At 37.9% G+C, this 25085-nt stretch overlaps 1 protein-coding gene and 1 pseudogene across 1 annotated transcript in view; one reads left to right on the top strand and one right to left on the bottom strand.

The window, feature by feature from the left end:
* The first annotated feature begins 271 nt into the window (after positions 1-271).
* On the top strand, positions 272-12944 carry LOC101540524 (actin-related protein 2/3 complex subunit 3-like; annotated as a pseudogene).
* A 7274-nt stretch (positions 12945-20218) lies between these two features.
* The window catches only part of ABCB7 (ATP binding cassette subfamily B member 7), a 149287-nt gene continuing 144420 nt past the window's right edge, over positions 20219-25085 (bottom strand). The window contains exon 16 of the mRNA XM_004620914.3: positions 20219-24615. Within this exon, the coding sequence (XP_004620971.1) occupies positions 24400-24615 (216 nt within the window). The 3' untranslated portion in view covers positions 20219-24399. The remainder of the gene's footprint in view (positions 24616-25085) is intronic.

Here is a 25085-nt window from a genome sequence, read left to right as displayed (position 1 = left end):
TTCTCTTTAGAGACACCTAACTGTGAATAATTTCATGTATCCGGGTGGACAGGATGAGAACTCTGAGGTCTTCTTGGAGTGGGGGTAGACAGCCTACCCCACCTCCAGACTTCTGAAAGCCCCCGAAGCCACACCTACTTCCCTTAGCTGCTACCTTGTCAACTCACTGGCCCAGACCATAGATCCTGAAGTCTTTGGACCATGTAGGTGTGTATACCTCTTAACTTCTCACTACTGAAATTCCAGTAGGAGCACACCAATTTAGATGGGATAGTAACGCAGAAGCCATCTAAAGTCAGAAAACTAAACGGAAGGCAGAGCAGCAACAAATGACTTAATAAATTCTTAGACAAGGACTTCACCTCGTGATGAAATATAAAAATTTTCACATAAGTTTTATTTTTTTGAGAAAATTATACTTATCAACTTTAATACTGGAGCTTTGTTATCTACTCAATTTCAAACTCTAGAATTGTGTCAACAGTTGTGGATTTTATCTACATTAAAATGAATTTTAAAAAATAGAATCCAAACATTATGCAAATAGGCAATATCAAAAGGGAAGAGAATAAGAAAACCAGAATGAGAAAAACTGAAGAAAATACACATAAAACAAAGAAAATGGTAATAAATAATTATATATCAATAATTTCCTTGTCAATGGCCTGATTTACAATAATTTCTTTATAAATGACCAATCAAAGGAAACAGAGTGGCTATATATATTAAGAAACAAAACCCAAATTTATGTTTCCTGCGTAAAAATTATTTGAACACTAAAGATAAACATAAGCTCAAAGTATAAGGTTTAAAAACAATTCTACAAGCAGAACCTTAGGGGCGTGGTGGTTAGGGTGCATGTCTATCGTGATTCTATTCCCAACACACCATGATTCCCTGAGCATCACAGGGTGTAGCCCTGGAGACCTCAGGCGTTACTGGGGTAGTCCAGGTAATCTTCAGCACCACAGGTACAGAATAGCATTATATACAAGGGCACTTACATTAAACTGTCAGTTTGATTGGCCAAAAATTATTTGTGGGATCCCCAGCCTTCTGAGGTGCTCCCTTCACAGAAAAGGTAGCCTTATAAAAAATAGAGATAAGCATTCTCACACAAACAGAATAGACTTCCAGCTAAATGTAGGAAGAGTCAGGGATAGAAATTATGTAATTAATCAATCAGCTTACTAAGAATACATTAAATATACTGATTAATGTATATGCACCAAATGAAAGATAATAAAAATACAAAAAGAACATACTTAAGAGAAACATTCAAAGTAACAAAATAACATTAGAGGACTTCAACTCCCACTTACATCAATAAACAGATTAGCCAGTTTTAAGGTGGAATAAGAGCAGATGGACTTAATAGATATTTACAAGGCACTCTACCCAACTAAAAGCTGAAGAGATGTTCTTTAAGTAAACAAGGGAAATCCTGAAAGATAAAGCACAAATGTGGTACACACAAAAATTCATGAAGACTCAAACTGTATCAATTACCATTTTAAAGCAGAGTGGTATAAAGCTAGAAATTAATCAAAAAAGGTAAAATTTGAAAAACCTTAAATATATAGTAGTAAACAACATTATACTAAATACTTATTGACAAAAACTATCAGAACTAAAATTTTATTGTACAGTTGAACATAGAGAAATTTTCATACAAAGGCAAAACATTTCTGAAATTCTGTAAAATTGCAGTAATAAAAGTCTGATGACCTCTAAAATTTGCCACACAATAAGCAGAACAAGCAGGAAACAAAATTACAGGAATGGAAAATAATTCAAAGCCTTATAACTTCACTGATGGTAGGGAGAGTTCTAAAAATGCAATTATGAGAACTAAAAGGTGAAAAGTTCTACAACCAATGTACACTTAAAATTTATTTCATTTACCACACATTTACTGAGCCACAAGAACTTTGAAGTGTCGTGGGAATTATGATGGTGGTCAAGATAATCTTTGTTCTCTAGAAATTTATACTAAAAAGTGAAACCAAATCATGAACATCTTTGTAACTTTGTATCTTGTGGTGACTCAATAAATTTTTCAAATATGTAAAGTGACATAGAATAGATTAAAAAAACTATGAGTACAACTCCATGTAACTACTAAAGTTGCCAGTTCCTTTATTTAAATAAGGACCAAAACCAAAACCACACAAAAACCCACCAGAACAACAACAATAACACCACCCACATTTGAACCACTTGATTCTTTTGGTCAGTGTCTCTGTCTTGTTAAATGCTTTAAACATGTTGATTTTAACATCATTCAAAACATGGAAGGGAGACAGGAAGTTCTGAATTGGAAAACAAAAGATAATTTCATTCTTAATTCCACTGGTGGATTCCAACTATTTATATACACAAAAGTTAAACTGTTATCATATAACTTGACATTGTTTTACACCATTCCCGTGTGATCCAGGTACACAGACATTATGCAGAGTAAGCACTGGAGTTATTTCTTTAAAGTCATTCAATAGATAGCTGAACCGGAATTGAAATGAGTTTCCCAATTCCCACCCTAATTTCACCTACTTGAAGCTCCACTCTTTCCCAAGATGATAGTTAAACAAAATTAAGTAAAACTCTCTTAATCAGATACTGTCAGCTATAATTTGTTTATGACACTTCGCTTCATTACAAATCACAGTTCCTAAAAAAATTTAAGAAGATATTGCATTGGAATGTATTAGATATGGGTTATGTATAGGTAGACTTGGCAGGGTCTATAGACAAAATCCCCAATAAGCATCACCATTCTTAGGGACCTTTAAGAATCTGCTTTATGTGTTATTGCCTGTGACTTTGCAAAAGGAAAGGGAAAATGCTGACCTTATGATGATTTTCCTTAAATATTGGAGTCCATTTTGATATGTGGACTTAACACATATCTTTTTTAGTCATGTTCCTGTAAGATTAGTCATTCAAAGAACAATCTGAACTCCTGTGTGTGTTGCTATTAATCTGAAGAAGACATAAGCTAATATTTTTATAACTGGTACATGATACATGCAAGAAAAATTGGGAATATAGAAATGGAATATCAAACTTCCCCTTTTCTTTTGACTATACATTAAGAATGGTGTATGGAACGTTATCATTTGTGTTTGTGCATATACACAGTATGTATGGATACGTTATATATGTGTAAAAATATACACATACATATATACATTAATATACTAATGTGCTATTTGTTTTATTTTGGGGGCAAACACGGTGATGTTCAGGGGTTAATACTCTTTGCTCTGCACTCAGGAATTACTCCTGGTGGTGCATGGGGACCATATGGGATGCCAGGAATGGAACCCAGGTCAGGCTGGTGGAAGGCAAGTGCCCTACCTGCTTACTATCACTTTGGCCCCCTGATATGCTATTTGTAATGAAAAAGGATTTGACTGCTATAATATCATGTGGAAGAAAACTTAATTCAACAAGGAGATACTACTTGAAAAATCTATAATTTGAAGAAAGGCCAGTAGGATTACTAGGAAATAAAGTATACATTTTTCTGTTCTTCTTCCCCCTGGGAAGTTCTGGGGGCTAGATGTTGCTCCCAGTGGTGCTACTGTGAACCATGGAGTGCCAGAGATCAAATTTGAGTTTACGCATATAATAAGCATATGTTTCAGCCCTTTGATGATCTTCTCAGCCCCTTCATCCTGCCATTTTTAAAAGTGGTGAGGAATATTTCATATGTTGATACCAAACCAAGATCTGGATAAGCCTTAAGCGGCTAAAAAGCGATTATTAACTTAAACTCTTCCTGCTATATTTACTCTAGATCTGAAAATAAGATGAAAGTTGCAAGAGTTAAAAAAATGCATCATTAAGAATGAGTAATTCCTGTCTTTATAAGCTTTATCATATTCATCCACTCCTTCAGATATGCATAAATATATATGATGCCTACCAGTGCTCAATATTGGGGAAACAATGATCAACATTATTGTGTGATCTTTTTCTCTCTTCTTGAGTCTGAATTTTCTTATCTAAGAAAGAAATCTTGGGTCTTAATATTTATTTAGGGGCATCACCCTAGTGGCCTTCAGGTGGTCAGGAAGTAGTCAAGGTGCCATTGCCAGCAATGCTTAGTTTGTAGGGATGAATTTGACACTTTGGTGCTTGGGGTTCAATATTGCAGTACTGCCTGGGCCTGGCAGTGCTGGAGACAACTGGGGCCATCCAGCAATGCTTGGGGGCTACCATATCCAGTAGTTCTTCATGGGTTATGTGGTACCAATGATAGAACTCAGGTACATACACATATGAGGCATTTGCTCTAGCACTTGAGTTATCCCCAAAGTCCCTCTTTTTATTCTGAGTTATTTTTATTTTTGGTGGTTATATTTTGAAAAACCTCTTTTATTCAGGTACAAGAATTTACGATATGCTAATCATACTCTTTATGGATACATCAGTCCAACACCACATTCACCACCAGACATCCTGCTTCCCTCCCTCCACCTGTGACCCAAGGACATGTCCCACTTCCCCTCTATGTAAGTTTCTGCATTAATATGGAAAAGGTTATAATAGACTCTCTATGGATGTAAAATAAAACAACTGATCATATATATAGCATTCAATATAAATATTAATTTTGTTCTTTAGACCAAATCTTCGGATCTGATGACTGACCATGTGTTGTGTCTCTTATGATGGTTTCTTTTTTTTAAATCTCATATTTGGTATATGTCTCTCCCTTTTACTTTCTTTAACTGCAGAGTTGGTGACACCTATAGACACAGGTGAATGAAGGTAATCTCCTGGAATCCCATAAAATTGCAGATCAATGATAAATTGACACAAGAAAATAATTTTCCAAAACCTTTTCATATGTAGGTATATAAATTTAAAATTAATATTGAGTAATTCTGTGCTAATCTATTTTAAGATTTATATAGTGGAAACATACTAAAAATGAAAACTTTAGGCCTCTACCAGATTAGGAAACAATGTTTACTCCAGTCCTGCTAAAGGATTTTATACATTTTCAATAATGAATAAACATTTCATTTATATTGAGTGCTATGTATCTGGTCAGGTGTTTTACATTACATTTTATTATACATTACATTTTATTATAATTTTTTGCATATTAATGCAGAGAGTTAAAGTGTTAATAATAAAATATTTTTCTAACATAAAGCAAATATTCCCTTTCTTAGGATAAAACACTTTTATATTTTTATAGGTCTACTCAGACTACTTCCCCCTTAATTTTAAAAACTATTTCACTGTTACCAAGTCCCTCTTTTTAAATTTTTAGAAAGCTTCATATTGCCTTCTACATTGGCTATAACAGTTCAGAAATAAAAAAGGGACCCCTTTTATCCATATTCTAGCCAGCATTCATTAATTAAAAAATAATGACACTGACGGGGTATCGTGGTTTCACAATGCCTAAAAGGAAAATGAGAGAAAGGGTGGGGGCAGGCTGCGAGGGTGGGGTAAGGGGGGTGGGCGGGAGGGAAATTTGGGACATTGGTGGTGGAACACTATATGACTGAAAGTTAACCATGAACAACTGTTGGATAATATTGGTTTGCCCTTCCTCCCTGGCTGCAGGGAGCTTGGGTTTGTTGATTGCTCCCCCAACCTGTCAATTTCCTTTGCCTCCTGATCAGACTCTGTTGACTTGTAAATATCGTTTTTCTCTTCTCCTTAATGTCCTTTGCATGGTTAGTGACTTCAGAGCAATTACTTTTTGTATGGACACAGGAAGACAGTTAAAAAGGCAAGCTTGTAACTTGGGAGTTAATGGATTCCAGATAATATTACCTCTTAGACATCTGCTCTCTCTTCTTCAGCCTCTGTTGCCTTTACTTCCTAGATCCCTAAAAGCAGGGTCCAGACAAGGGACTGGATGGACTCAGGGAGAGCTGTGAGCTACCCTGGCAGTGAAATGGGCCTGGCCAAAGTGCCATAATGCTTAACTATAAGTTAAGAGCATGGTCATGGACAAATTCTGTCATGGTCCAAAAAGTAACAACAGATTCGGACCCTGCTAGGGTTAGGAATGATTAATCTGGCCTGAGTGCTATAGTCTGAGTCTGTGGTGAGATGTTCCCAGGAGAGTCATCCTACAAGCCTAATTGTGTCTATTACTGTGTCCATACAGAATGGTAAATATTGGGAAGTAGAATTAAGATGTTAATTAAGTTACGGGTCTAAGGAGAGGAGAAACACACCTTAAGTGTTGTTTTGTCCTCATGGCCTGCAGGTGGTCAGGAAGGCTTGAAAAACATATTGTTTGTGCTTCCTGGGGGAAGCGTGGTTTGGGAGGCGTGGTTAGAGAAGAGGTGGGTAAAAGTGGTGGCTGAGGAGAGTAGAGGGACAGAGTCAAAACAGGTAGAGAGTTCGAGAGATACAGTGAGAGCTGTGGGTGGAGCGAGAGACAGAGTTAGCAAGCAAGTTGGAGAGAGCATTGTGGAGCGAATTAGAGAGAGAGTTGAAGAGAGCTGAGAGAGAGTTGCGAGTTGGGGAGAGAGTTGTGGCCAGAGGTGGAGAGAGTTGTGGAGAGAGGTTGGGAGAGATGAGAATGGAACAAATGGCAACTAATCACCAACCAGGTTGGCCCTCGTTCCTCCTTCATTGGCCAGAGGCAACGGCCATCCTGTGTGGGGAAGCAGTTTGAGAGCACCGAACACGGCCCGGGAGAGAGAGCCGCCCGAAGAGCCTGTGAACATTCATTAACGTGTGAGCATTCCTAGCATCACCCGGGCAAAAGGTTATTACACAGCTCTGAGGAAGGAGTTTACACAAACAACTTTGTAACTGTCTATTTCACAGCGATTCAATAAAATTTTTTTAAAAAGATTATACTAACAGGATATTTGGTACCTATTCTTGTACTTTGGCTTTTTATGTTTTCTTTTGAAAAATGTCTATTTGAGTCCTTTGCCCATGTTCTAATTATCTGGGGTTTTTGCTATTGATTTGCATGAGTTCCTTAAATATTCTGGATATTAGTCCCTCCGCAGACATATAGTTTGCAAACATTTTCTCCCATAGTGCAGCCTGTATTTTCATTTTGTTGATCATTCATTTTGCGGTGGAAAAATCTTATGTAACATACAATAATTAAATCAAAGTGGATTAAAAACTTAAATGTAAGACATGAAAGCATGAAACTCTTAGATGAAAACAAAGTAAAAGTTCCTTGACATTGGTATTGCACTTATTAATTATAGATGTAAATGAATGCTCAGGCAACAGATGCAAAAACAAACAAGTGGAATTAGGCAGAGCAAAGGAAACCATCATCAACAAAATATATGTCTTCCAGCTTCTGGTAGCCACAGGCATTACTTGGTTTATAGGTACCATCATTCTAGTCTGACTTTGTTATTAGAAGCCTGTCTTTTCCCTGTATCAGTTCTCATATTCCTGCATTCCTCCATACCACTAGTATTTGAGTGAGTGATATTACTAAATAAAACCTTTAGTTACTAGAGGAGCCTGGAATATAGAAGGGTCTGGTTAACATGTGTGTTAACCAGAAAGTTTGTGAGACATTTATACTATATCTTTTTAGAGTTGGTTATGTTGATCATTATTTTCTTAGAATATTAATCTCAATTTCAAATATTAAGTTATAATGGCTATCACTGATTTTCAAATGTTCACAGAGACCGTGCAAACAAGTTTAGTATGAGCAAGAATTTACATGATACATTAATTCATTTCATGTGCTATTAAAATATGCAAGGACTCTTAATACCTCTGAGACTTTAAAGAAGGCAGTTTTTTGAAAATAACATGAAACTTTCACTTGATTACATCATTATACTTTCAGTTTGGTCTTTTTTCTAAACATAGACAGAAAAAAACATAAGAAACGGCAAAAACTTAGGGAAGCCAAACTTCTGCACTGAAAAATCCATTTTTGAAAGAACATTCAGTAACAAAAATATAAAACCATTTCATTTTGAGTATTCTGCTTAAAATGCTTTACTACCAAACTTTAACAGAACTCAGCAGGAAGACTAACTGGACCATTGGGCGTTCACATAGTCAATTTCTAATTATTTCATAGCTGAAAATTTTATCCTCAGTTTATCAATGCAAAATCTATATTTGCCCTTTGGATTTTAGACCATAGCCATTTTGCTGTGTCTCCAAAGTGAGTGAGCTAAAGTGAGGTTATAAAATGGGCAAACAAAGGCTCATAGAACACAGAGAAATTGAAATATAGCAGGGAAATGTTCCCTTAAAACCAAATTATGTATTTCAAACAATTTGCATCAGTTTATCAGCTTAGAACTTTTGATACAAGGGCCTGCATTTTTTAATATTGGAGGGGGGTGCTAATAGTTTTGGTGTTGGCAGAATAAGATTTGGAAGGTCAGAGTTCCTGGTGTTGTCTAGACAAAGAGGTCAAAGTACCCACTCAAGAAGGGGGAGGGACAGGACTCTGGGGGCACTTGGTGCTCCAGGACCCCAGTGATATCCTGAGTAGAGAATTATTCATTCATCATCAGAAGCTGGTATCTGAACTACACAGCCTTTTGGCAACCATAGTATTTCAGGCAGAGTATCAACCCACAATTCCATCAGTGCTAAAACCTCCATGTCAGAGCTTCTGGTTATATTTTCAGTCCAGGAAAGGCGGAAATTATGACTGTGTGTACTGCCATCCAAGAAGGGAACATGAGTGGACACTAGGCAATAAACGGGTCTCTAGGACACCAGCAGTTTCCTTCAGAGAGAAAAAAGAATCATAGGGTGCTAAATTAGGGATATGTAGGTAGTAGAAAATTCTGGTAATTTTATCAAATATAGCAAGACATGCGGGAATCCCCAACCCTTATGCTACCACTGAGAAGCATCTGCAACATTCAAAACCTTAGGCTTCAAAAAATAGTCCCTATAACCTGAATCCTGCAGAGGGAGAACTGGCGAGTTTGGAAGGCTGAGATCTTTTCCTTCCAGTAGAAGGTGGGCAAGCCTCTTTCCAGAGTACACTACTATGGTCACAGACATTTGTGGCTGAAACCTGGAGAACGGTCTATTTATCTGAGACAGAGAACAGGTCTGATTTACAAGAGGAAGGATTGATAAGGGATTTTTATAACTAGATTGGCCCTACCCACCTAGGGTGGTGATTCAAGCAAAATCCTAACTGATAGACCCATCTCTCCCACACATATAAGGTCCTGATAAACAAAGTAGATCTTCAAACCAAGAGTCATAGCACTTCCTAGTGGAAAGAAAAGTTAACGTGAAAAAGGCTAAATCCAGTTACAGAATGAATGGGAAAGAAGTATCCTAGAGATCAATCCAAATATTGTGTAAATGGTGAGTCTAACAATGATTACTAAAATAGTTATGTAGCACTGTAGCACTGTCGTAGCACTGTCATCCCATTGTTCATCGATTTGCTTGAGCGGGCACCAGTAAAATAGTCATGAAGAAAATTAATTTTGAGATACACAAAGTGCACATTATCACAAAATGAAACATTACACACTGAGAAAGAAATATAGAAGCAGAGGAAGTTTCCACCAAGAACATTAAAGTCATAAAATAATTCCAAACAGAGATCAGAAAAACAAAATAAATGAAATCCAAACTACTCCATGGAAAGTACAATCCAAATTACTCCATGGAAAGCATAATAGAACCAATCACATAAAGAAAATGACAAGTGAAATAGCACTGTACTACTGTCGTCCCGTTGTTCATTGATTTGCTCGAGCAAGCACCAGTAACATCTGCATTGTGAGACTTGTTGTTACTGTTTTTGGCATATCAAATATGCCACTGGTAGCTTGCCAGGTGGGATACTTTCGGTAGCTTGCTGGGCTCTCTGAGAGAGACTGAGGAATTGAATCCGGGTCGACTGCATGCAAGGCAAAAACCCTACCTACTGTGCTATCGCTCCAGTCCTGACAAATGAGATAAAAAGAATAATTCCAGGAAATGAAAGACAGGTGTAGACAAGATGCCAGCATACCACTCTCCTTTCATGGACCCTGACACAAAATTTATTGGGAACATGGCTCTGCTGTCCATCAGAAGTCAGTTCATGAGAGACAAAAGATAATAGATATTGTGGATGAAGCCATCTATTAGTTCAATGCCAACGTCTTCTTCAAAAACTATGAAATTAAGAATGAAGCTGATAGATCCTTGATCTATATTACTCTCTAGATTTTTGAGTGTCTGAAGAAACTCCAGAAATGCAATTCCAAAAACCAAGGTGAGAAAGAAATGTATCACTTGTATCACTTGTCATCCCATTGATCTTCGATTTGCTCAAGCGGGCGCCAGTAAAGTCTCTATTCCTCCCTGTCATGTGCTAGTGTAGCTCAATGATATCTGCTCACTCCAGGAACAGGAAGAGCCTCGAAACATTCATTCAGGGTTTTGACGAAGAAGCCTGACCATCTCGTTGGTGGGCCGTCACGTGGTCTTTTAACATCCCGTGGAATCCAGTCAGTAACAGCTCTAGTCCAGAGATCATCTCTGAATCGAATTACGTGTCTGGCCCATCTGATTTTCTATGCCTTGGCAAATGGGACAGTGTTCCTGATTCTCGACTATCAATGGAGGTCGAAACTCTGGATACCATCTCTCACTTGAGTGAAACGTGATACTCCAAGCATAGCTCTTTTGATTCCTCTTTGGGATACCAGAATAGCGTTCTCATCCTGTTTTCGTACTACCCAGCCACCGCCATGCTCCAGGCTGATTTCTAGACACTCAGGCCGAACTTCACACATGAGTGAAGCCCCACAGAACCAGGTAAAGCAGAACTTTGCAAACTTGGACTCCAGGCTCAAAGAGACCCAGAAACAACACCCTTTGTCTGCCTCCTCAAATCTCCGGCACCCCACCCCAGGGATCAAACCCAGATGACCCACCCACCGGAGCCAGATAAATACCTCACTGGCAGACCTCCACTACTTCCACTACCAGCCACCACCACGCTCCAGGCCGCTTTCCGGAACACGCGGCCATAAAGTGGCCGCGCGACACAACATAAGACACTTAATACCCATTTTCCATAATTTTCGCACGATATTTGATGGGCTTCAAATATGTGTGAACCATGGGAACACCTGTAAGGGTGATTGGAGGCTGCTCAAAAGCCTCCATCTTTCTTGGAGAGCTCGGCAAGCTACAGAGAGTACCCAGCCCACACAACAGAGACTGGCAAGCTACCCGTGGCGTATTTGATGTGCCAAAAACGAAAACTATGGGCTTCATCCGCCTGGCACCGAGAGAGCCCCCAATACAGCAGCGTTTAAGAAGGATGAGCAATGAAAAGCTGACAAAATCTCAGGGACGAACTAGACTGCCAAAATGAAGGACTAAAATGACTGTCTGTACTTTCAACACACGTATGCTGGCATTGGAAGCATCCATCGAGGACCTGATGATGCTAGCACAAAAGATCAAGTACAACATCATTGGTCTGACCAAAACGAGAAGGCATAAATCACATCACGCCATTTTTGACAATAGAGAAAAACTGTTCCTTGGAACATGCGAGAACAGGGCTTTGGTGGTGTTGGTGTCCTTGTCAACACGAACTTGACCATGAGCATTGATTCATTCTAATGCCTAAAAATCTGAATCGGACAATTACGCTTGAATAGATGGGGCTTACTGCTGGCATTTTCTATCCTCATTGTCTATGCACCAACATCCAACTACGATGAAGAAGAAATTGAGAAGTTCTACATGGAGCTGTAGAAATTCTATAAAGAAGACCACACCTTCTACAAGATCATTGTCGGTGATTTCAATGCCAAGATAGGACCAAGAAAGTCGCCCAAAGAACTCCACATTGGGACCCATGCCTACAATGGAACGAACGGGGTGAGAGACTGTCTGAGTTCATCATGTCGACCGAGACAATCCATGGTAACTCACAGTTCCAGAAGACCAAATCTAAACGTTGGACAGGGTAGTCTCCCAGTGTACAGTTCCACAACGAAATTGACCACATCATATTCAATGCAATGTTTTGCCTGACCAATGTTGCTGTTGTCCCAAAATTCCAAACGGGATCGGACCACCGTCTCCTTCGTGCAAAATTCTACTTCACAGAGCATGGAGAAAGGACTGCAAAGTTTAAGAAGAGAATTCCCAGAATGACCACCAACTGGGAGCTCTTTGGCACTATTGCGGCAAATTGAGAAGATGCCATCGCAGACAACATCAACAAGGAATACAATCGACTGGTTCAGCACCTCCATGACTGCACGAAGAATGCCAAGAGTGGAAAAGCCACAAACAGAGGCCTGTCTTCAGAAACTCTTGAGCTCATTCGCCAACGTGGTTTGGCACGAGCCTCAGGCAACCACAAGCTAACATCCGAGCTCGCAAAGCTGTGCAGAGAAGCGATAAATGAAGACCTCAAAGAGAGAAGAGGAGCAGTGTTGGCTGATGCGGCAGAAGCTGGGAAAAGTATTCACAACGCTCGCCTGTCCTTTGCCAACTACAAGACCAAGAGGACTGCCTTCTGACGTCCTGATGGATCTATCACATCTTCCAGAAGGGCAATGGAGAGGATTATTAATGACTTCTACTCAGATTTCTTTGACAGTCACGTCCACCTGCCCACATACCAAATTCTACAGGATGGATATGTCGTTCCCAATGTCCTCCCTTCCAAAATCTGACACGCCATTTTGTCGGTAAAGACACGCACATCACCCGGTCCAGAGAAAGAAATGTATACCCCGGAAATCACTGACTTTCCCATTCCTGGTAAGCCCAGTTTCCCATTGAATCAATTTATGCCAAACGAGCTGACGAACAAGAAGATGAAGTGATTAGGGCCTACCTAGAGTAGCTAAGGCAAGAGACAGGCCTGAGACTCTGAAAGTTTTTGACTCTCAGAATGATAAACTCATTAAGTGGAGGACGAACAATTCCTGAATAAGAATCTTTCAGGATCTGGTCAGTAAAGGGAACCTGGGCTGTCATTTTTCCACAGCCTTAGAAAGCATTTTACCGCAAGATGTACATACATTGCTCTTTGGCTTTATTTTATAAAGTTTTATACAGAAGAGAGCATGTCTTTACTTGAAAATTGAAAATTGAAATTGAAAATGTTCTGCATTATTAAGCTGGTGCTTAATAAATGACAATAAAAAATTTCTAACAAAAATTCCAGTAATGATGAAAAGAGAAGAAATAAATACAATTTTTTAAAACCATATATTAGATGAATGAAGGAATTTCAGGATAACTGGTATATATGTAGGTATACCAGTCAGTGAAGTGAGAAAAGGGAACAGAGTGCTTAAATATATAACTGAGATTTCACAAAATTACAAACTAACAATAGAAGTCCAGGAAATCTCTAATTCTAAAACACACCATCAAAAGTCAACAATAAATAAAAATATTAAAGGGCTTTTAGAAATGGCAAAATAGATGCTGACAAATCTGTTACAGTAGAGCCAGAAATTAATTTGGAATTACAGATAAAGCTCATCAATTCACAACTTGGTTTGCCTAAGAAATGCATATATCTGAAACTTAATGATCATAGAATGTGGAGATGAACTCGTGAAAAAACCCATACTGTGATGTATATTATGGCATACAATTTTCCAAAATATAAGTCACCTTCTGGATGAGAGTGAAAGACTGTGCTGCTGGCAGCAAAGGAACTCTGGGGCAAGGAACAAAAAGCATCCTGGTGTTTTGGGCTAGCAGTAGCTGGATTGGTGGGAGTCCATCCCACCACTTCAGGGAAATGGATATGGCTATAAAAAGGTATGTAAGAGTTTTTAATTTTGACACTAGAACTTTGCATTTTGATGCAATATCAGTTTTAATATTCTGATTGTGACACTGTGCCATAGGTTCTTTTAGTGACAGAAGGATACACAGTATATTATTATATTATTCAATATGACATTTTATAACTATGTGTATCTATCATTTTCTTAAAATATCCTCAAGTAGACCAAAAGACTTGAGGAAGAAAACTTAAAGACACAGAACCGGAGGTGATAATGGAGAAAAAGCTGAGAAGAGCTATCATAAAAAAATTTTAATTAAGTTAGAGAAACATTGCAAAGCAAGTTCAATATATTCAAGAGGTACAAAATCACAAGGAGTTCTTCACCAAAGAGATTGAGTTATTAAAAAATTCCCAAAATAGGTGTTGGGAATGAAGAGGATATTAAATGAAATTCAGTCTGACACTGGAATTATAAGTAGGCTTTTTCTTACAGAAGAGTATTTTGAAATGAAGATAAAGTAACAGTTACAATCACACAATCACAATATCCCGTTAATCACCGATTTCTCTGGCGGGCTCAGTAACATCTCATTTCGTCCTTTTCCTGAAATCTTAGAAGTCTATCTCAACCTGGCCCTCCCAACTTTGTTGCACTGGGGGCTCTTCAGGGTCAGGGGAATGAGATCCAGCTTGTTACTGGATTTTGCATATAAATACACCATGGGAAGCTTGCAAGGCTGTCCCATGTGGGCAGGAAACTCTCAGAAGATTGCCAGTTTCTCCTAGAGGGAGAAGTAGGCTAAAGATATTGCTTCTGAGAGCTTGCTTTTAAGTCTCTCTGGATGTTGGCCGTTGATGGGATTACACACACCTGGGTTCTTCTGCTGGAACCTTCATGCATGAGGCCTGTCCGAACGTGTAGAAAGGAGCCTCCAGCATGGCTGTAGCTAGGTTCCAGTGGAGAGAGTCTCTTGCCCGCACGCCTGGCTGTCTTCCCCGGGGCCCCCACGGAGGGGATGGGCTCCAGCTTCCCTCCTCACCCCGAGCAGAGCTCCCAGTGGCCGAAGACCACCGGAACCTAGCTAAAACAAACTTAACGATGAACTAAAGGCATTAAGTGAAGCAACATATATTTTCTCACTCAATTATTACTTTGAGATAATAAGAACATGGATTAAGAATCCTCCACCAAACAATAACAGTATGAGACCAGAAATTAAAGAGAAAATGGAAAAATGTCAAATGTAATAACTAAATAATATGATTGTGAAAAACTCTTGCATCAACGAAAGCGATACAAAAATTACCTGTAGGGCAATAAAATAAAAAAGAGTCATTCTATTGCAGATAGATGCAACAAAATCAGTACTGAAAGTTTATCACAAAACAGCCCAATATCAATAAACAAGAAACACCTCATATAAACAAATTAACCTTACACCTTGAAGGTATTAAAAAATAGGAACAAACAAAATCAGGATGTGTAAGGAAACATTATAGATTAGAATGGAAACAAATGAAATAGGATAAAAAGCAAAAAGATGCTGCAAAAGAACAACAAATCCAAGAACTGGTTTTCTGAAAGGATAAAAAAATTAATTTCTCATTATGCTCACCATGATACAGCAAAAACTGTAAGAGTGAGAGTCAAAATTACAATAGAAACTACAGAAAAATAAGAATCACTTATTCTTATTCTAAAAATAAGAACTTATTCTAAAAATAAGAACCACCATGAATGCCTATATACAAAAAATACTGGAGAACCAGAAGACAAGCAGGGGAATATTTTCGGATCATACAAACTTCCAAGACTAAGTCTGAAAGAAACAGCTTAAATAGATCAATCACAAATACAGTATCAAGAGAATTTTGAAAAGTTCTTTTCAAAAGAATAATGAATAATTTTCTAAGGGAAAAAGGCTGGAACCAGATGCGTTGCTAGTAAAGTTTTCACAACTTTCAAAGAACGAATACCCATGCTCTCAAACTTCAAAAATTTAAAAGGACGGTTGGGGTGCAGGGGACTCTCACATTCTATGAGGCCAGTACCACTTTAATCCCTAAACCAGAATGACACGTTTCAAGAAACATTAAAGTATAGAGAGGAAATGAGCAGGGAGGAGCCAGATCAGGAGGAAGGCACAGAGGAGGGACCCCATAAGGAGGAAACATAGAGGGCCGGGAAAATAGAAGAAAGGAGAGGGGAGGGGCTGGATAATCCAAGTCTTCGGCTAATTCCTCATATGTGATCAAGCTGGCTGGTCCCATTAACCAATCAAGTCGGAGAAATAATTTATGGATTACAATCTCATCCATTGAACATAATAGTAGCTGGGAATTTCAGTTAGTCCATACACAACTGATTGGGCATACATGACCACATTGGTGGGCAATCAATCAGACAGCAGAAATAAGCAAGGGGCTGGGAGACAGAATACAACAGTGTGTGTGTGTGTGTGTGTGTGTGCACAATTATATATATATAGATAAATCCAGGTCATCACTATAATTGTGTTCAGATATTGGGATAGAGTAATACAAAATACAGTAAGGATAGTGTAGAAGAGAGAATAAGGACACAGCAGAAGAGGGAGAACAAAAGATGTCCAAAATGCAGAGGTTCCTGTGTCTGTGGGCATTCCAGCCAGTAGCAAAACACCAACTTGAGTTGCACAATGAAACCACGTAATGATACTTTTCTTAGCATTTTATGACTATATTTCATTTCTAGCTCTTTATCTGTACTTGTAGATTTGAGTTACCTGCTACCATTACTTATTACAAGAGAGCTTTTTATTCTACCTCCAACAAACAATAATGCATTGTTTCATGCAGTTGATTTTTAAGTCTCCTTGTTTTCAAGTCTCTTAGGAAACTGCAATTATACTGTCTTTTGCAAATATCAATAGGAGTGTCTATATTGGTACTGTGTCGCTTTGTGTGGATTTGAATTTCTGTCCAGTGTCACCTGTTTTTTGCCTAAATATTTTTTTTGGTATTTTTTGTTATACAGGGCCTATAGCAAGATTTTTTTTGTCTAGGAAATCATATGTCATCTGCATTTTAATTTTTTACCCGTGTTTTTGTTATTTTTTGAGATTATGTGATTTACAATACTGTTAATAATGGTTTCTAATGTCCATAATTGCAGCACCACGCCCATCACCAGTGTACCCACCTCCTCCCAAAGACTATAACCCCTCCAATTCAATTGTGTTCATCTTCACTTTTAAATGGTATTTTTGAATATTCTTGATTGATAGCTATTTAACTCAGCAATATGAATATTCATGTATCTTCTAATTTTCACCATTCCTGATCAAATATCATATTGGAGTTTCCTTATCTGTAATGAGTCACTCTTTTGATTTTATTATTTTCTTATTTCAAAAGTTCTGATTTTCCTTCTTTGTTCTGAGATGGCACAGATGTAGACTTAGATATAATCTCCTAGGAATGATAGGGTTTGTATTTTTAAGCCTGTTTTCCTAAGACTCAGCCCTGAGTCAGTCAGAGAAAGTCTATCATTTACTCTATATTGATAGGTCATTCACCTAACTAACCAATCACTGTATCACCGTCATCCCGTTGTCCATCAATTTGCTCGAGTGGAAGCCAGTAATGTCTTCATTTGTCCCTGTTGTGTGTCAGTGTAGCCCGATGGCATCTGCTTACTCCAGGAACACGAAGAGCATGTTGTTGTTACTGTTTTTGGCATATCAAATACGTCATGGGTAGCTTGCCAGGTTCTGCCGTGCAGGGAAAAAATAGAAAAAAATAAATAAAAATATGACTAAGAATTCGGCCGCATGCTCCAAGAAATATTGTGTGGCTCTCTTCCGGGAGCTTTGTTTTATAGTCTCTGGATCTTGGCTGTTGATGAGATTACATGGTGCTGGGGGAATTTGTGGGTATGACTGCCAAACTACTGGAAAACAGGGGACCTGGGTGGAGGAGTGTAAAAAACTATGGCACGCCGATGGGTGTGTGCACTCTTGGGCTCTCCAGGCGGCTCTGTCTCACCGCCCGCATTCGGTGCTCTGGAACCGCTGTGTATGGGCTGGATTGGGATGGCTGTTGGCCAAGGACAGGTGAAGGAAGAACGAGGACCAAGCTGGTAGCTGATTAGTTACCGTTTATTCAATCTTCCATCTTTCTCACCTCCCACACTCCTGGCTCCTCTGGATCTACTGCAGCCTTCTCTGCCATCTCTCTCCTCCCTTTTTCCTCTCTCGCCCTTGCCCCTAGGTTACACACTGCCAGGTAGCAAAATCAACATAAGAAAGCCCTTCCTGAGGGCTTTCAGGTTCAAAGGGAACACAACCTAGGAGCATTCCAAAGCCCTTCCTGACTGCCAGTAGGCAAAATACCTCTTAAAGGTTTTTTCTCCTCTCCTTATTCCAAACACTCATTAACATCTTAATACTAGTTATTTTTGTATGGACATAGCAAGAGATACATTGAGGCTGGCAAGGCAGCTCTCCTGGCAACATCTTGCCACAGACTCAGACCACAGCACTCAGGCCAGATTAATCATTCCTCACCCTAGCAGGGTCCAAATCTAGTTATCACTGTTTGGATGATGACAGCATTTGTCCATGATCAAGCTCTTAACTTATAGTTAAGCATTAGGCACTTTGGCCAGGAGGCCCATCTTGATGCCAGGGTAGCACACAACTCACCGGTTGCCCTGGGTCTGTCTCGACCCTCGTCGGGACCCTGCTTTTGGGGGTGCTAGGAAGTAAGGGCAGCTGAGGCTTAGGTTGAGAGAACAGATGCCCAGGAGGAAAATATCATGTAGAGTCAAATGACTCCTAGGTTACAAAAGCATAGCATTTGCTAAGTCTTCCTGTGTCCATACAAAAAGGACATGGCTCTGAATAAACTATGCAAAGGACTCAAGGAGAAGAGAAAAACAATATTTACAAGTCAACAGAATACTAAGAAAGAAGCTACAAATAAACACAGAGGAATGGGAGCACCGTAACAGGAATAACCCAATAAACCTAAACTACCTGAGGCTATGTTATCCTACAGAGGAGGACCAGTCCTGATCTGAGCAGGCCTAGAGATCTCAGCCACAGGTCCTGTATACTTGGGTTCCTCTGCTGGTTCCTTCACGGGTGAGGCACCTCTGAGCATGTGGAGAATGGCCTTGAGCATGGCTGTGGCTGGGTTCTGTAGGTTTTCGAAAGGCTGCTGGGGCTCTGCTTGGGGTGGGGAGGGAAACTCAACCCGCCCTCCTCTGAGGGGGCCCCGGTGAAGACAGCCTGGCACGGGGGCAGGAGATTCTGCCCAATAGTTTGGGAAATATTTTTAAGAATGTCCCGCATTCTTTTGATTGTCCTCAGTTGGTGTAACCCAACATATGGACACGGACTTAAAAAAAATCCTGAGTTGACTCTGCTTCCAGGATTCTTTCTCTTGGTTTCTATTAAACTCTTGGCTGCTTTGCTTGCACCATCTCCTCTAAATTACTCTATATCAACACCTTCCTTATTTTTGACAATACTTTAATGAAGTCCAGCTTGCTTAGGCAGAACTGTGGAAATCTTTGTCTTCATGTCTTTCTCCTTGGTGCACCACTGAACTGAAAGGGGGAGCCTGAAGCCTGAGTAGGCACTGAGGAATGGTGGCAGTCCTTAGTATCTCATTTTCCCTGTTACAAGTGAACTCTCCAATCTTTGACAAAACTGTGATGGAAAGGTAATCTGTAATCTCAGCTTGCATTATGGTGTAAGTACTTCAATCTTAACTGTGTGGTGAAGATGGGGGTGGCATAAGAGTCTCTAACATTCCTAGCTTTGCCTGACTGAAACATTTTCTTCAACACAAGATTGGGAGTGATGAGAAATAGAGACAATTGCCTCTGCCAGCACAAAGCACAGACCCAAACTGCAAGCTGTAGGAACCCTGACATTCTACCTATGGAGAATAGAGCATCTAAAGTATAGATTCTAAAACAAAAACCTGATTAGGTGGAAAATATACAGGCCATTCCTCAAGTGCCACACACTCTTGCTGTTCTTACAGATATTTAATAAATTTTCTCAAATGAATTTTACTCCCTTTGCTAAATGCTCTTATGAAAAATTAGGACTTTAAATGATTTTTAAAAAAATGTAAAGGTAATTATACTCATCGTTTTTCTGGAGAGGTTACATTGAGCTCCTTATCTCATCATTCTGGATTTCCTACTTTTCAATATATTTTAGACCGTAACTTTTGAGTAAGCTGTGGCACAGCAAAACAAAGCAACAAATTGGAATCAGAAGCCAGGGTTTTCATTCCAATTTGGTCTCTAGCAAGCTTATTGACTTCTAGTGCTTCATTCCCTTGTTTGGATAATGAGAAAATTGTATTAAATAACCTTTGTTATCTCTTACAACTCTAAAATTATATGATTTTATGTAACAGAAGTAGAACTGAAAGTCATCAGAAAAAGAATATTCTATTCTATTGTAACTATGTGGGAATAGGAAATGTGGAAAACAACCCATTGTCTTTATTTTTAATATAAAATGATCCAACCTTTGTTTTTTAATTAGAACATGCAATTCATTTCTAATTTACCAAAATAATCAAGTGTGATTTTAACATTATGCTTGCAGCTAAGACATTTAAGACTCCAAAGTTTTGCTTCTTAATCATTAGAACCTAGAAATTGGGGACAACTGTCTTTTATTGATTGGTTATCAAAATATGACAATACCAAATTTTCAACTGTTTAAGTCTGTAAAGCCTATACTGTATGAGAATGTCTATTACTTATTTGTACTTTATACACGTGTGTGATATGAAAAGAGCAGTTTTCTCTATGCATTGCATAAGAGTTGCTTTTATGTTGCAAAGACATTGTTTATATAGTAATGTTGATTTGCAAATTGTTCTAACGATAAAACCATGGTAAAGGAAATCCTTTAACAGAGTTTTGTCTTATCAGTTTTAACTAGCTTATTCAATTTATTTTATATTAAAAATCTGTATACACTGAAATAAGAGCTAAGGGCCTTCGTATAATTTAAGAATGCAGCCAATGCAAATATTTAAATGTTTTCAAATACTGATCTTCAACAGAGTATCCAATGATAAACAAAAGGCACAAGGTAAGAAAATATATATTAGCAAAGTTGCTAATCACTGACATATTCATATGAAGAATAAGAGCAAGTTGGCAGTATGCTAAGATTAACAAGATGTTAGGAATCTTATATTTATATATATTGCCTTCCAAAAATCAACCTATGTTTAAACCAGCTATTTCCACAAACTGTGCATTGTCAGCATCTAAAGGAAAGGGGAAAGGCTTTTTTGTGTTATATCAAAGGGTTCAATCATTCTAGGGGAAAAATAAATTCGTATTCTGAATTTCTCCAAGTGCTGAGGCCTCTTTCTGATTTGTATAAGTGGCCCTCATATAAGAGCTGTTCAAATTTTTCAAATTACTCCATCTGTATACCAAGACATTTCCATTTTAAAAACCACCAGGAAGGTCTCTTAACATTGGTTTCAATTTAATTTTTTGTGGACAAAAGAAGTAAAAATGTCCCTTTTCCCACTGTGCTTTAATCTTTTTTTTTAAAAGAATGGTTGGGGCTGGAGTGATAGTGCAAGCAGGCAGGACACGTGCCTTGCAATTACCCAGCCTAGTTTGATCCCCACACCCTGTTTACAGAGATTACAGAGATAGAAGAAAGCCCTGAGCACTACCAGGTATGGCCGCAAACCAATAAAAAGCTTAAAAACTGAGGTAATATTAGTTTACACAACTGTATTATGCTTTAAGAGGTACAATGGTAGCATGCTATCATACCATAATGCCACTAACGTACTAGTATCTCTCTACCACAGTTTATTGAACCTTCTCTTATTATGGTAACTACGATCTGAGGAGACAGTTTGTTTTCATTTGGTATTGTCTATTTCCTTGTTTTGCTTTTAATAGTGTAAATACAAGTAAGATCATTCAATATTTATATCTATTTTTGGCTTTAAAATAAAGGAATATAAGAAAACTGTCATCTCAGTCCATTCTCAGAGCCTATATTTCTAAAGAGTAGTTCATATATATTAAATATAGGTAAATATATAATTATGTTTTAATATATAATGACATATATAATGTTACAAGTCTGATGTTATAAGGAAAAAGCATTTTTGAGAAGGAGAGGTAGTAGAGCAATTGAGTTGCTTAACTTGCATCCCTGTGACCTTGGTTCAATCCCTGGTACAGCATATGGTCCCCTGAGCAGTGCTAGTAATAACACTTGAGTACAGCCAGGTGTGACCCAAACATCCCCCTTGTCCACCCTCCCCTCAAAAAAAGAGATACCACTTTAAGATTTAGCTCTGGTCCCTACCATGATTTTTTTAATATAATTTAAGTTGTATTAGCTGGAAACACTGATAGGAATGAAATAGAGACTACTTCTAATCAGATGAAAACAAAATAGATTCAAGTCTGTTAGTGGGGAAATTCTTCATACCCAAAAAACATACCTATCTTTCTCTGACAAAATGTTCTCCGTGTAATGGAATCATTTATTTTGAACCACTATTCACACTTGAAATGAATACAGCTAGTGGTTACTTTAATCTTAATATATGATTATACAAATAAATGAAATCTTTCTATCAGCATCGATGAATATACATGAAAGGAAATAATAGAAGCAATTTTTAAGCCTAGGCTAACCATATTTCTAGTAATGCTGCTAATTTATTCCAAGGACGTGCTTTCCATCACACCCCCCTCCGCCTGCTCAAAATAGCACTGTCTATGACTTCAGAGTAAGCAATGTCCAAAAACACAATTCTGCAGTAGATTATGAATTTCAACATTAACTCCAGCTTCCAAAACAAGGCCATACATCACTTATTCTTGTGTGGAAGATTATTAAATACTGGCTGCAAGCTACTTATCAAATTGCTTTCATATAACAAAATTGGGTACCCAAGTTAAGTTCAGATAAGCTGGAAACCAATGATAAAACAAAAAAGGTGTTGGGTTCATTCATACAAAATTATTAAAGCATATTAACAACAGAAACCAGTGACATAATTACTCTGAATTTTTTAGAGACATAGTACTTCATTATATATAGTTATTTGGGTATTCATGAATCTTTCTATTTAAATGATTACTATCAAATAAATGAAAGCAAATTCAAATTGGAAAAGAGAAGAGCTTTCTAAGTAAATCCAACATCTTATTAATTACTTCTATGAGGTAAAACTTGGGTTATATTCTTTGGCTCTTTGTGGTATCAAGCTTAAAGGCAGTCATTAAAATATTCAAAAAGAGAAGGCTTTGTAATAAGATGATTCAATAGTGTTAACAGATTAGTTTTACCAAAGAGTATATGTACATATTCCTCTCCTATTTACTGAAAAGTCTTATGATTTTTACTTTTATTGGGTTTTGGATCATACTCAACAATACTCAGGGCTTATTCCTTGCTCTGTGCTCAGAGGACCATATGGCACGCAGGGGATGAAACAGCAGCCACGTGAAAGGCAAGTGCCCTAACCATTGTACTACTGCTCCAGTCCAAAAGCCTTTATTTTTAGGTAGCCATTTGTCTACAAATATGTGTGTAAACACACTTCATTTAGTAGTTACTTTTTATGGCTTCAAATTTCAAAAGAAGTGCATTTGAGATAAAAATAAAGCCATTAAATTGCTGAACTTTTAGATCATTCCCAGTATGGGAACTCTTAGGCAGGTTTTATAAATCTTTAAAACAAAAACATGTAAGTTGTGGTCCAAAACAAAATCACCCACACATTTTGGTAAAAAAATGAAAATTCCCATCATTAGGGAGCTGTAACAACAACTGATAAAAATTCTCATACTAAAAATTAATAATGATGGTTTCTTCTCCAAAAGATAAATTCAAAAATACATTTTAAAAAGGAAAACATATGTATTTATCAAGTACAACATCTGAATTACAAATGCATACTTCTAATTTTAATGCATTTGCAAATTCATTTGCATATCAGAATACTTTAGTATTCAATAGGGAAAAAAATAAGCCTATACTGTTCTCTCTCTAAATTGGATTTTTTTTTTTTAGTTTTTGGGCCATACCTGGAGGTGTTCAGGGATTATTCCTGGTTCTGTGCTCAGGGCTTATTACTCTTAGCACTCTTAGCTCTGGGCTCAGGGATCACTCCTGGAGATACTCAGAGGACCACATATTGGTGCTGGGGATTGAACTAGGGTCAGCTGCATGCAAGGCAAGGGCCTTAATCCCTGTACCATCTCTCTGGTCCCTTTTTTCTTTTTGAAAAAAAGCAATTTTAAATGTATGTTCCATCTAAATTATCAGCATCATAAGATTTTTAAAACCACTACAAGTTGAAAACCAAACAGATTCACTTGACTACACAATAGCTATCAGGCTTCAAATAAGATGATGGGGTAAAGTAAAATAGTAACAAGATTATGCTGAATCCAATGAAGACAGTACAGGACAACAATTTGGGAATAAATATAAATACCACCCTATACTATGAGAGACATAAAATTAAAGACCCCATTCAAATAAATCTTAAAAGAAAGAAGAAATATGGAAAATAATAATGTATAACTTCTTTTTAATAAAACAATTCTCCTTCAGTGCAATGTATCATCAAAACAATAAAATGCCTCATGTGACTTAGCAGGAACAGTTTCCACAGCCTTTCACACTGTTGATAATTTCTTCTTGTAGCTTTTTTCTTTCTTCCTCTTTGGACATCTGGTTTTCCTTTGCATTCCACTTGGGGTTATCATGGTGCTGCATACGGCTGCTCTGTGTATGCCACATTTCTGAATAGATTCCACTAGGGTTAGCAAGCAAACCAAGATGGGTACCACGTTCAGCTACCTTCCCCTAAAAAACAAAAACAAGAGAAATAGAAAAAAGGTCATATAACTAACAACTGAAAATATACAATACTTTCTAAGGATTCTAAATCCACTTTCTGAATTCACTGAAATATCTCTTCCAATGTCTAATCCAAAAGAAAATTGAGAGAAATCAAGGTAGTAAAGCTTCTATTACCTTTAAGACTGTCTTATTAAATCAGTGTAATTCTATGTACTACTTACAGGACATTAAATTTTAATGTTTATTTTTCACTTGACGGTGGAAAAAACAAAAAATGTGGCTTTCTCTATAATCATCACTTTATCACTGTCATCCTGTTGCTCATCGATTTGCTCGAGTGGGTGACAATAATGTTTCCATTGTGAGACTTGTTGTTACTATTTTTGGCATATCGAATGAATATGCCATGGGGAGCTTGCCAAGCTCTGCCGTGCGGGCGCGATACTCTTGGTAGCTTGCCGGGCTACTAAAAT

The sequence above is a fragment of the Sorex araneus genome, chromosome X (genome assembly GCF_027595985.1).
Source record: "Sorex araneus isolate mSorAra2 chromosome X, mSorAra2.pri, whole genome shotgun sequence".
NCBI classification, from domain to species: domain Eukaryota; kingdom Metazoa; phylum Chordata; class Mammalia; order Eulipotyphla; family Soricidae; genus Sorex; species Sorex araneus.
The sequence above is the reverse complement of the archived record's forward strand: the minus strand, read 5'-3'. Positions and strand labels throughout refer to the sequence as shown.